This window comes from Lampris incognitus, chromosome 20, assembly GCF_029633865.1.
Source record: "Lampris incognitus isolate fLamInc1 chromosome 20, fLamInc1.hap2, whole genome shotgun sequence".
NCBI classification, from domain to species: domain Eukaryota; kingdom Metazoa; phylum Chordata; class Actinopteri; order Lampriformes; family Lampridae; genus Lampris; species Lampris incognitus.
In genome coordinates, this window is record NC_079230.1 from 14,488,277 (window position 1) to 14,501,812 (window position 13,536).

Here is a 13,536-nt window from a genome sequence, read left to right on the forward strand (position 1 = left end):
CTGCTTCCGCTGTACCAAACATCTGGTTCCCCACCGTCGTTGGCCAAAGGATTTTCCATTTGATTCCATCTGCAACATTGCGTATCCCACAACACAGCTGGAGACATTTCCATTGCAGTGCTTTTATTGCAGAGATGGCAAAGGTAGCAAATCCTTCAGTCTCCTCGGTTGTCTGTCCCAATGACTTTTTTTTAACTCCTCCATCTGTCCACTCCCCCATCAGGCCATCAAGCAGTAAGCAGCGGATGTTGAAGCAGTGGTTTCCCAAAATGTGATGTCATGCACCTATTTCCTCACTCCCTACATCCCTTCACCCTTCAAGCTCCCCTACAACTCCTTCTGCCCCCATCCAACGCCCCCCATCATTGTAGGTAACGGTAGACTTTGAAGCAGTGGTTGCCGGAGTCAGCAACCACCACGTTTCCATCTGATGTGAGAGCCAGACCCTGGGGTCCATAAAGAGGGTCCGCTGAGGTGTTGATGTACGACAGGAAGGAACCACTCCCATCAAAAACCTGATGAAGGGTGTGGGGGGGTGATAATAGGTACATCAACATCACTGAGATACCCACGGTCAATGTGAAACACCCTAACATCAAATACCAACGTCTGTATTGTGCTGTATGAGAAGTTTCCTACCAAGTAGATCAAATGCAGAGGAATAAATAGCACAAAAAAATCGATGATCACCTACTTTATAATCTAATGATATAACTTTTGAGAGTAATGGCCCTTGTTTTGGTCTCTGCCACAGCCACCATCTCCTCTACTGTGCTGTCAAATTGCACAACAGCATATTTAAGATTGTCACTACTGCAGGAACTGGTAGAGCAACTACTCATGCATAAATCTAACTAAGTAGTACTATCATCTCACATTAATTCACTTTATAATCACATATTGATTCTTAATGTCTATGCTAATTTCAATTTCATGTATTATTTTCAATGACTTTAAGTCATTAAAAATATGATATGGATGAATGTGGCATCCATATCCCCTTTTCTCTTTTGGGACCCCCCTCCCCCCCTTTTTTCTCCCCAATTGTACTTGGCCAATTATCCCACTCTTCCGAGCCATCCCGGTCACTGCTCCACCCTCTCTGCCAATCCGGGGAGGGCAGCAGATGACCACATGCCTTCTCTGATACATGTGGAGTCGCCAGCTGCTACTTTTCACCTGACAGTGAGGAGTTTCGCCAGGGGGATGTAGCGCGTGGGAGGATCACGTTATTCCCCCCCCCGCCGCCCTGAACAGGCGCCCCGACTGACCAGAGGAGGCACTAGTGCAGTGACCAGGACACATACCCACATCCGGCTTCCCACCCGCAGACACGGCCAATTGTGTCTGTAGGGACCCCCGACCAAGCCAGCGGTAACACGAGGATTCGAACCGGTGATCCCCGTTGGTAGGCAACGGAACAGACCGCCATGCCACTTGGACGTCCCCCATATCTCATTTTCTATTATTTTACATCATTATGTTGTCTATCTACCTGTCCATTTCTGTCTTCTTGTCCCATCTACCCAGCACCCATTCATCCATCCCTCCTACCTGTATTCTGCTGTTTCCCCAGTCAGCCACAATAATGTTCCCATTAATGTCCACAGCCACACCGGTGGGGGCGTTGAACTGACCATTCCCCTCACCGTTGGACCCAAACTTTAACACCAACTCGCCCTCTGGGGTGAACACCTGAACATGGGAGTGGGATGAGGGAGAAAGACTAGAATTAAAATCAGGATCAAATCGATTCACTATCTGAATTCACCCGAGAGGTCTCAAAGTTGATCTGGATAAGAGCTTCAGAGTAGTTGAAATGCATTCAGCTAATATTAAATCGGTAACATGACTTACCTTGACAGAGTGGTTATGGAAGTCAGTCACTATTATCTCATTGTTGTTGTTCACTGCAGCAAAGTGGGGACCTAGAGACAGGAAAACAGATATTATGAGACATCCTGTATGACCTCTACTAAGGACCACCAGCGTGAGATATCTCATTAGTATATGGATGGATGATTTCTCACAAGATTGTGCGAGCGGATGGACATTGGAACAACCAAGTAGCTTTTGACAGTAAAATTATGTATACTTTTTGAGATATTTAACTTGCTATGGCAAAAGTATGCCCTTGGTATGCCGGAAGCCATACCAACATGTACCCTAGCTCTGTCGAATGACAGAAGCTAAGCAGGTATGGGCTTGGCTAGTATTTGGATGGGAGACCTCCCGGAAAAACTGAGTTGCTGTCAGAAGTGGCGCTGGTGGGCCATTAGGGGGCAGTCTTCCCTCTGGTCCTGATAAAAACAACGTGCCCCAGTGCAGTGACGGGGACACTGTGCTGTAGGAGATGCTGTCCTTTGGATGAGACATTAAGCCAAGGTCCTGACTCACTGTTCCTGACTCACTGTGGTCATTAAAGATCCCATGGCACTTATCGCAAAGAGTAGGGGGTTCCTAATCATCCCCCTGTGTAATTGGCTCATTGATTCCACCTCAAGCTGATGTGTGGTGAGCGTTCTGGCATAAAATGGTGCCGTGCATCACCCATGTCAGTGCTACACATTGGTGGTGGTTGAGTTACCCCCTTCTCTGTGAAGCACTTTGGGTGTCTAGAAAAGCACTATGTAAATGTAATTATCATTATAAAATGAAAATCCCTATGGAAATGATTGACGTCACAGTTCCGTTCATACTGTAATGCAGCGTTAAAGCAGTGTATCCAGCTTGCCAATACTTTCAGCTAGCCCAGATTTTCTCCAGAAAACTTGCTTATGGGCACGGGATGTTTTTGGGAGGAACCATGTAGACTTGGTGGAGTAAGAGTACTTTTGATCTACATTTATTTGATTATCTTATTTTGATTTGATTATCTAACCTCTACTTTAGAGTTAAATTTTTTATGTGCGTAACACCCACTTGTCTGATTCAGGGATTTTAAGGAGTGCCCTTTTGGTCGCAAACTTACTTGTGTAACATCTAAGCAGTTTCCCACCAAGGAGAAAATAGGTTGTAATGAAGATTTCTGTTGAATTCCAGCTTGAATCCGTCTAACTGGCCAGGCTGTAGTGTCAGACGTCAACCAATCTTAGGAGTGTGTGTCCAAGAGCCCTGAGGCCTATACCTTGTTATAACTCTTGATAGTTGATTTTGATGATCTTTTTTTTACTATTATTACAAAAAAAAAAGGTCTTACAGCAATTATTTGCTGGTTTGAAATTCCATTATTTTACTCCACTGTTTAAATATTTTTCTAGCGTTTTATCTGACATCATGGTCTTGGGAGCATCCACCTTTGCTTTGGTCTCCGCCATTCAACTCGTGGTATCCATCACCCTCTGCCCAAATGCGCTGCTGCAGTTCCCCTGCAGCATTTACAGCCAATCACCATCGCTACAAGCAAACAGCTATTGTACCTGTTTTAGCCAGGTATTTGTGAACAGTGTGAACAGACACAACACACACACACACGCACGCACACACACACACACACACACACAGACACACACACACACACACACACACACACACCCCGACTGTACCTGCAAACTGTTTGTCTCCGTTGCCTCGGCTACCAAACTTGGAAATGAGTTTGCCAGTAGGCTGGAAGATGAAGACAGTGCACGCTTTGTTGTCAACGACGATCACGTGACCATTCTGGTCGACTGACACACCCTTAGGACCCATTAACCTACCAGCGCCAAGCTTGGCCTGACGAGAGGCAGAATAAATCAATGAGAAACATGCTTGAATGTACAGGTACCAACCTAAAACTTTTTTTGATAGTTTTTTTTTTAAAGATATGAAATGTTTGTTTATATAAGAAATACAACGAGGAACACATAGTTCTCAAATTTCCTTTTCTTTCAATGAAAAAAGACCAGATATAATAATTTAACTTCTTAAGCGTCTAATATTATTTCAATATAACCCCATGGCCCTCAGGAGAGAATTTTGGTCTTAACAGTATTTTTTTTCTTCTTTTTGGACCCCCCCATCCCCCCTTTTTTTCTCCCCAATTGTACTTGGCCAATTATCCCATCTCGGTAGCTGCTCCACCCCCTCTGCCGAGCCGGGGAGGGCTTGCAGACTACCACATGCCTCTTCCAGTACATGTGGCGCCTGTTCATTCCTATGAGAACTGACCTTTTGCAAAGTCCCGCCCCCCTTAGTTACTGTTGCTGTGCCCGTCAAGCATTTCAGAACTATCCAGGAAGTAGCCGGAAAACACCAAAACATGAAGGAAGAAATCAGCGCATTGTGTGGGTAAAAGTAACAGTAATAATACGTTAGCTGTATTAGCTAAAAATAATAGCTAGTAGCAAGCTTAGCATGGAGCAGACAGGTATTTTTGTTGATTTTGGATGGATTAAGCTGGCCATGGGGTCTGCTATACTGCCAAATCTATTGCCGACATTGCGCTTCTTGCGTTCTGGGTTTCGGGAAGGGAAAGAAAATTACACCCCTCCAAACTTTTCACATATCTAGTATCTGATTTGCAGATCCCATAGGCACACCGTTACAGCATTTTGCTGTGTGTTTGAAAGCTTGATGGACCGTTGCTAAGGTAGGATTGGACAAGCACCGTTCTGGGGCGGTACTTTGCGAAAGTTCAATTGCTCGCCTGGCGCATACGCCGAAAAAGTTTCTGGCTTCCGGGTTACTTCCGGGTACACGGGGCCCACTGAATATGTGCAGTAGTGTTACCTCTACAGATATGTATACGGTTACTTCCATCATGCCTCTAGGCTATGAGAATGGCTCGTACACAGCCGTGCCGTCATGCAGAAGAAAAAAAATTTCTGGGCTTTGGAAAATGTTTGAAAATATTAAAACAACATGGCTTAAAAATACAACGAGTAATAATTGACCACGACAGCAGGTGTCCTGTCATCAGTTTTACAGCCATCTCTTTTATGATGGTCTATGGGGAAAACGCTTTTTGGGCCGCAGGGGATTTTTTGCTGCAATACCGCGAGTGACCACTGGGAAAATTGGCTGCAAGGTTGAGTGGCGGCGCTGTATCCAGTTCTACTATAATACATTCATGATGTGGAGTTGTCAGCCGCTTCTTTTCACCTGACAGTGAGGAGTTTCACCAGGGGGACGTAGTACGTGGGAGGATCATGCTACTCTCCCCAGCCCCCCCCCAACAGGCACCCCAACCAACCAGGTCCAGGACCCACATCCGGCTTCCCACCCGCAAACACGGCGCCCGACCAAGCTGGAGGTAACACGGTGATTTGAACCGGCGATCCCCTTATGGGTAGGCAATGGACTAGACCACTACGCAACCCGGACGCCCCTCAGTAATTATTCTTAATCATTTTAAAAAGATTGAATATGAGTTACAGCTTAATTAAGAGTTTAAATATTATGAATGAATCAAGCAAGATGTCCCAGCATCAACGTCGTATCCTTTCATCGTGCTTACCTTGAACTTGCCCTCACAGGAGAAGATGCTGACCCACTTGTTGTCATAGTCAGCAATGATGATGTCACCAGTAGGGTGGACAGCCACGCCCGTGGGCCGCTGCAGCTGGCCTGGTGACCGGCCCCGGACCCCAAACCGACTTTTGAACTCCCCTTCATTAGAGAAGATCTATGGTGAAGAGGAAGACATGGGCAGGTGATGCTTACGTACATTCACACACACACACACACACACACACACACACACACACACACACACACACACACACGTGCGTGCGCGCACACACACACACTCTGTTTTTCTCTGAGCGTTTTTGATGATTCCCGGTTCTTCCACACTAGTTCCCATTTTCAGTGACAATTTCCAGCGCCCCACCTTTTATGTCTGTGTTAAGGATGTATCCTGGAGCTAGCTAGCAGCATTCAGCCAACTAAAGCTTTAGCTTGCACTGTAATGAGCTAAATACATACTGGACATACAATGATAGCTTGGTAGAAGATGAACAGTAGTCTGATCAAAGTGAGTGTGCCTAATTAGCTTGTACTGCACCATGTGTGTGTGTGTGTGTGTGTGTGTGTGTGTGTGTGTGTGTGTGTGTGTGTGTGAGTCACCTGGACACACTGATTGTTGCTGTCGGCTATCAGAATCCTGCCAGAGGCGGAAGCAGCCACCCCCTGGAGGTTGGTGAACTCCCCCTTGTTTCTCCCCTTAGTACCTAGACAGACAGACAGACAAACAGACAGGCAGACAGACAGACAGACAGACAGACAGACAGACAGACAGACAGACAGACAGACAGACAGACAGACAGAGAGATGAGGAGAGGATTTTGCTGTTGAAGTCATTGCAAGGTGCTTTAGCTAAGAGTCCGCCAAATGACTAGGGTGTAAAAAAGTAACACAGTGACCTCTGACATCATCTTCATCATCACAATGTGAGGCATCAACAATTACCACTCTGCATAAACACACTAACTGGTCACATTGTTACAGTTAGTTGTCCCCAGCAAGTACCCGTGTGTCTCTATCATTTATCATCTTGTTAAAAAGCAAACAAAACGACAAATTCGTTCTCACCAATCCTGAAGATGAGGTCGTCTTCGATGGGATTCTGGGTTTTGCGCCGAGGGGTCCCCAGGGCGCTGCTGGCCCTCTTTGAGCCTTTCTTCTTCTGGCCGGGGGACTTGCCCCGTCTCTTAGCCCCCTCTGAGGAGCCCGTGGACGGGGTGGCGTTGGCCGCTGAGCTGGTGGCGATGGTGGTGGGAGGAGACAACTGACAGAGATGAGCACAGTACAGTATGAGCACACTAGCTTATGTACTTTTAGCAGGTGTTTTATTTTATTCCCAGCAATTTATACTGAGCGTCCTCGTAGAATAAGATTCAGTCGAACATTTTTGCAAAGCTTAGCAAGTTTCCGCCTTCTGTAGTGACTGTCGCTGTGTCCGTCAAGCTGTTGTGATGGGTTAGTTTAAACTTCAACGTAACATCTGTACAACTTACCCATGCCTGTAGCTATAACTTATTTTTGAGCAGATTTTAGTGTGTGTGTTAATGGTATTTTATTAAACCGAAGTCATGGCTGCCGCAAAGCTTTGTCCACAGAAGGCACCCCGTAGAGAAAGGAGGAAAACATAAATCTGTTTCACATTTTCACAAACAACACCGTTTTCCTTTCCTTTGGTGTGGTCTTTTTACCAATCTACCATTAAGGATCATATTGCATCAACATTGTTCTCTGTTACTCTTGTTGAGGTGTCAGAGCTTAAAGGATAATTCCGTTTTTTTTTCATAACCCGGGTCTTGTTTTCGTAGTTTTTACCATTGTGCACGTTGATCATTATTGTTATTTTGCTCACCGGCTTCATTTTGGAGATGTTGGACCCAGGATCGCCGCTAGACAGCTCAAGCATTATAATGGCATCTTAAGGGGCCATGGAAACACAAGCCGTAAAACTAGAAAAGTAAGACTAAGGTGGCAAAAAAGCAGAATCATCCTTTAATGCCAAAGGAAAGAGAACGGTCGCGACATGCAGACATTCAAACATTTTTCCCAGTCTTTACTCCGTTGATAACATGTTAAGAGGTTTCCTTTCTGCTTACGTGCAACTACGCCAGCTGCAAATGGATTCTCTCTCTTTCTCTCTCTCTCTCTCTCTCTCTCTCTCTCTCTCTCTCTCTCTCTCTCTCTCTCTCTCTCTCTCTCTCTCTCTCTCTCTCTCTCTCTCTCTCTCTCTCTCTCTCTGTCACACACACACACACACACACACACACACACACACACACACACACACACACACACACACACACACACACACACACACACGTTACTAGGGTACCTACCTCTGTATCTACCTCCGTGGCCTTGGTGACATTCAGTTTGAAGGGACTTCCTTTGATGTGTTGGTCATATAACCTCAGGGCCAGAGAGAAATGCCCTTCTTTTGGCACCACGTACACAAACTCATAGGTTCCATTCTTGTGGTCCACTATCTCGCCATCCACTATGCTGCCATCTGGCGTAAACACCTGGAATAGCATTTGATAAAGGGGTTACCAGCTGTTTCACTGAAGTGACGCTTCTAAACTCCGGCAGAATGGAAGATGGCACACAACGTAGATTAATTGCTTCCTTTTCAAAAAGACATTAAGCAGCTCAAGTCCCGGCTTGACAAAAAAATACTTCATAAACTGGATCACCTCTATTTTTAATTTACTATATTATTTCTAAGTTACTGAATATTAACTGGGGCGTATTTTTTATTAAAGTTAATTAACTGGGGTGTATTTTTACCCTAGAATAAATTACATTATGAATTATTTGGACTAGAACTGCTTCCACATAATATCGATTTTTTTTTACATTCAACTGTATGTTTCTGACAAGAAAACCGGTAAAATCTGGCCAAAGTGAGTTTGTGCAACTTTAGTGGAAAGCATATCCTGATTTTACCCGAGCTGCCGGCTTATTTTACCTCATTTTATTGGTCTTTAATTTCATGTTTTTTTTTTTTTTTTGTGTTTTACTCCCTTTGTGTTTAAAGGTTTATTTTTCACAGCTTTTAGTTCATTTTAAATTCTCGTGTTTTAACTGTGTTCTGTGTTTATTGTGAAGAACCTTGTAACTGTGTTTTGAAGGGGCTTTATAGTCCATCCATCCAGCCATTATTCAAACTGCTTATCCCAACCGGGGTCGCAGGATGCTGGAGCCTATCCCAGCAGGCATTAGGCGGCAGGTGGGGAGACACCCTGTACAGGCCGCCAGTCCATCATAGGGCCAACAAGCACACCCGTTCATACCTAGGGACAAGTTAGTACGGCCAGTTCACCTGACCTACATGTCTTTGGACTGTGGGAGGAAACCGGAGCACCTGGAGGAAACCCAACCAGACACAGGGAGAACATGCAAACTCCACACAGAGGACGAGCTAAGACGACCCCCAAGGTTGGACTACCCCGGGGCTCGAACCCAGGACCTTCTTGCTGTGAGGCGACCGCACTAACCACAGTGCCACCGTGCCGCCAAGTTTATTATTATGATTAATATAATTATAATGCTCTGTGTGGTTACTCAACAGTTACTCTCTCTCTATGGCTTCTCTGCTCATGTGTGTGTGTGTGTGTGTGTGTTGAACACACCTCGGCTGACAGAATAGCATTGCCAGTCTTGCAGGCTCCCCCAGCCTTGTCTCTGGTCACAATGGTGACCGAGGCTGGATATCCCACAAAACACTGCTCCAAGCCCGCTCCCATGGCCTCGCTCTGACTCGCCACCGCGCTGAAGAGGAGTGGAGGAGGAGGAGGAGAAACGGGTAAGAAAATAATCTTAACTAATATTTGCCTTAGATATCATTTCACCCAGTGGTGTGAGCAGTGAGCGTAAGAATTTTATCATTCGGTAATTCATTGGTACTGTTTTGATTTTGAACTCTGTACAAAAATACTTAGTATTTCCTGCTTCCTTCCCCTGCCCTCTTAATATTTAGACATTCTTTCCTCGAACTTGTATTTTTCTGTTGCCTGATGTCCCCTGTGTCTTTTTTTTTACCACAGCAACTCATACATCTTTTATGTATGTGGAAATAAAACTTGATCTTGAATTGAACGCTGGCCTTCTAGTTGAGAGACGGCGCCTCTCTGCCACCCTTCCACCACCAAAGACATTTCCGGGCACATCCGTTGCTGTGCGTATGTCTCCTGGGATCCCACCTGGTCGTGACGATGGTCCCCAGGTTGTGTATGGACTTCCTCAGTCCATCTGTCTCCATTACCAGATCCAGCTGGTCGTTCTCCTCCGGCTGACAAGGCAGACCTTGGCTGGCTAGCTCCCCCAGTTGCTCCCTGAGGTCCCGCTCGGCCTCCAAGCTCGCCACGCAGGTCTCCCCGGCCAGGGCCTCCTCCGTCTGGCCACAGCTGGTCGTGATTTCCCCCTGACCCCGCAGAAGGCTCTCCACCTGGGACTGTAGGACCTGGGGTTGGACATAGACATCTGATATGAATGCAGAAAGGGGTAGAGGTCCCAACTTGCTGCGATACATTAATGGTCATCTTCCAGACTCTGCTTGACATGGAGTTCAGAGGTCAGGGGTCATTTATGGTAAGTGCTTCTACACTTGCTCAAGAAAACCTCAGCACAGTGATTACTTTCTGGCGAAGACACAAACACTGGTGTGCCCTACATTGGACTTTTCAAGGGATTGTCACATTCTGCCTTATCAAAAATCTCGTTCTCAAGAACCTGGGACGGACCCAGTCCACCGGGGAAACACACACACACACACACACACACACACACACACACACACACACACACACACACACACACACACACACACCTTCTGTTTGAGTCCGTACGTGACCTCCAGCTCCATCAGCAGAACGCTCTTCCTGACGTCCAGCTGTTTGTGCAGATCCTCGAAACTCGACTGGATGTCCTCCTCGATGGACGTCCTCTGGTTGGTCAACTGCTGGAGTATCTCTTTAACAAAGGCCAGGGAGTCTGAGATCTGTGGGAGCCTGGAGAGAGCGGGAGGAAAGACAGGGGGCGAGAGAGAGAGAAAGGGTGAGATTAGGGAAGGATTTAAAATTTGAATCGAGACAAATAAGAGCGTGGCTTTATTTCTTTCAGCCAGTCATGTTCACACGAAGAGAAAAGAAATCCCGGCGAAACTCGGAGGCATCTTTGCTCCTGCTTATGTAGAACTGCACACAATGGAGGGTGTGTCTCCTTAAAACACAAACGGTCTCCGCTACGGGCCTTCAGCCATTACGCCACACAGGCTAAGGGGCTACAACAACCCCCCAAAACACACCCACCTGGTCATCGCAGCCCCCAACCTCTCCTGCAGAGCGTTGCGGTGCTGTTCCAGCGCCTGACTGAGGGGGGCGGTAGAGTGGTCCCCATGGGCCGCTGATAAACACTCCTCACACACGGCACCCTCACACACCAAACAGTAGAGCTCTGCCACCTGGGAATGGGAGGATGGAGAGAGAGAGGGGGGTGGGGGCGAGTGGATGGAGGGGTGACTAAAAAAAGTGAACAAGTGAGAAGTACCAGAATAGTGCTGCGCGTTTGTGAATGTGCGTGTTTGTGTTTTTACCCGCATAAACATTGATGTGTGTGTTTAAACAATTATAGTGCGTCTCAGGTTGTGCCTGTGTGCAAATGCATGTGCCTGTACTGTGTGTATGTGAGTGAGCAACTGAATGTGTACCCGTGGAGGATGTGTGTGTGTGCGTGTGTGTGCGTGCATGCATGTGTGTGTCACCGGGAAAGTGCAGGAGAGAAGAATGTATGAGGAGGTGTGTGTTTATAAGTTCATTCAGCGAGAGACGGTCGGTGCATGCAAGCATGGGTCCACATATGTGTGTGTGTGTGTGTGTGTGTGTGTGTGTGTGTGTGTGTGTGTGTGTGTGTGTTGTGTGTGTGTGAGCGGGTATTGACAGAGTGCTCCAGTTTATGTGCAGTGTGTGCAGAAGGTGTGGATGGATGCAAGTGTTGTCAGTGCTTACATGGCAGACCGACTTAACCACATTCTGCAAACAGCCACAGCTCCGCTGACGTTACACGTTTTACCTCGGCTGTGCTCCGTATCGACGCGGACACCCGCCTGGGGCCAAGCGCCGCCGCCGAAACGACATTTCTAACGCCTCATAGGTTCAAACGAACACTTGTTTCTCCTTGTTTGGATATTTAATCACGTTTACATGGCGGTGGTCACTGTGTCGTAGCTCGTTCTCCGTTGACTCCCTCGGCCTTCTTACTTTAGGTCTTCCTGGGCGCTGCTTGGCATCCTCCTCATCATGTTCTTCTTCTATCTCATAAGTCCATTATAATTCTGTTATCCTCTTACAGTGTTGTGTTCAGCTGCCCGTCCTGGGAGAGAGATCCCTCCTCGGTCGCTCTCCCTGGTTTCTTCCTATTTTGTCTCCCTGTTAAAAGGGTTTTTACGAGGGAGTTGTTCCTTATCCGATGGGAGGGTCTGACGACAGGATGTTGTGTTGCTGTAAAGCCCCCTGAGGCAAATTTGTAATACGTGATATCGGGCTACACAAATTGACTTTCTTTAAGATATGGGGGACATTATACCTCCTCTCTGGCTGAAGGTGTGTAGGTCAGTTACACTGGCAAAGGAAGACCTGTTGCCTGGGATGAAAATCCTGTGTCTCTTTGGTGCCGAACGATACAGGCCCCCTCACCACCGGGGTTAAAGTAGGGGTGAACAACTTCATGGGAATAGCGGCCTTAGAACATGTGTGTGTGTGTGTGTGTGTGTGTGCATGCACTATGTGTGCATGCACACACACACACACACACACGTGCATGCATGCACTATGTGTGCATGCATGTAAGTGTACATGTGTAGATGTTGTCGGCAGCCTGTGATGAATACATGTGTGCTTGCATACACCTGTGCATGGTAACGTCTTAACAAACGTGCACATCTTTCTTTTTGTGCGTTTGTTTCTTGCAGAAGGTCGTTATTCTGACGGGCTGCATGGATTCAAACATTTGTTTTTCTGCACGTGTGTGCTGATGTGTCTGCTTACGTATTACTGACAGTTCATGGCAGTGTTGTAGTCGCGTCACTGAACCTCGAGTCCGAGTCGAGTCTCGAGTGTTCAAGTCCGAGTCCGAGTCTGAGCCCCCAAAGAAGAGTCCGAGTCAAGTCCCCATTACCTGAGTCTGAGTCATCAAGGTTGAGTCTGAGTCGAGTTCCAAGATGGGCTCCAGGGCTCCACTCTGGCACCATAAAAAGAGCCATTGATCACCGGTGATCAATGTTAGGGTATTAATGTAGCTCTCAATAACTTATGCCACATTGTTAGGGCCTATTACAAAAACACTAACAAAAACAAAAAAACAGCCTTTATCAGTTAACAAGTCCGAGTCCTCATCTCCAACTTCCGAGTTCGAATGCAGTCAATGCTCGAGTCCAAGTCCGAGTCATCAGTGCTCAAGTCCAAGTCGAGTCCTGGACTCGAGTACTACAACACTAGTTCATGGTGTGCCTACTTTGTGTTTGTGTTGTTTTTTTTAAATTTTTTTTGGGATTTTTCTCCCCAATTGCGCTTGGCCAATTAACCCCACTCTTCCGGGCCGTCCCGGTCGCTGCTCCACCCCCTCTGCCGATCTGGGGAGGGCTGCAGACTACCACACGCCTCCTTCGATACACGTGGAGTCACCAGCTGCTTCTTTTCACCTGACAGTGAGGAGTTTCACCAGGGGGACGTAGTGCATGGGAGGATCACGCTATTCTCCCCCAGTTCCTCTGCCCCCCTGAACAGGTGCCCGACCGACCAGAGGAGGCGCTAGTGCAGCGACCAGGGCACATACCCACACCCGGCTTCCCACCTGCAGACACGGCCAATTGTGTCTGTAGGGACGCCCGACCAAGCCGGCGGTAACACGGGGATTCGTTGGTAGGCGACAGAGTAGACCGCGATGCCACCCGGACGCCGTGTGTGTGTGTTTTCATTTTCATGCCTGTTGGAGCCTTACCTTCCCTGCATGTTGCTGGCAGGAGTTTTTGCCTGGCGGGGCCTCCAGAACAGTACACTCCTCACTGCTGCTATCCGGGGAGTGTTGGTGGGTCTCCAT

General features: G+C 47.2%; 1 protein-coding gene across 1 annotated transcript; it reads right to left on the reverse strand.

Moving 5' to 3' along the window:
* Positions 1-362: 362 nt before the first annotated feature.
* Positions 363-13,536, reverse strand: trim2b (tripartite motif containing 2b). Its single transcript, XM_056300324.1, has 13 exons — positions 13,438-13,536; positions 10,752-10,903; positions 10,271-10,451; positions 9,645-9,904; positions 9,075-9,213; positions 7,779-7,964; positions 6,514-6,709; positions 6,049-6,152; positions 5,438-5,605; positions 3,546-3,714; positions 1,858-1,928; positions 1,555-1,695; positions 363-515 (listed from the first exon to the last, which is right to left on the reverse strand). The coding sequence occupies exons 1-13, from the start codon at positions 13,534-13,536 to the stop codon at positions 363-365; spliced, it is 2,019 nt and encodes a 672-aa protein (XP_056156299.1).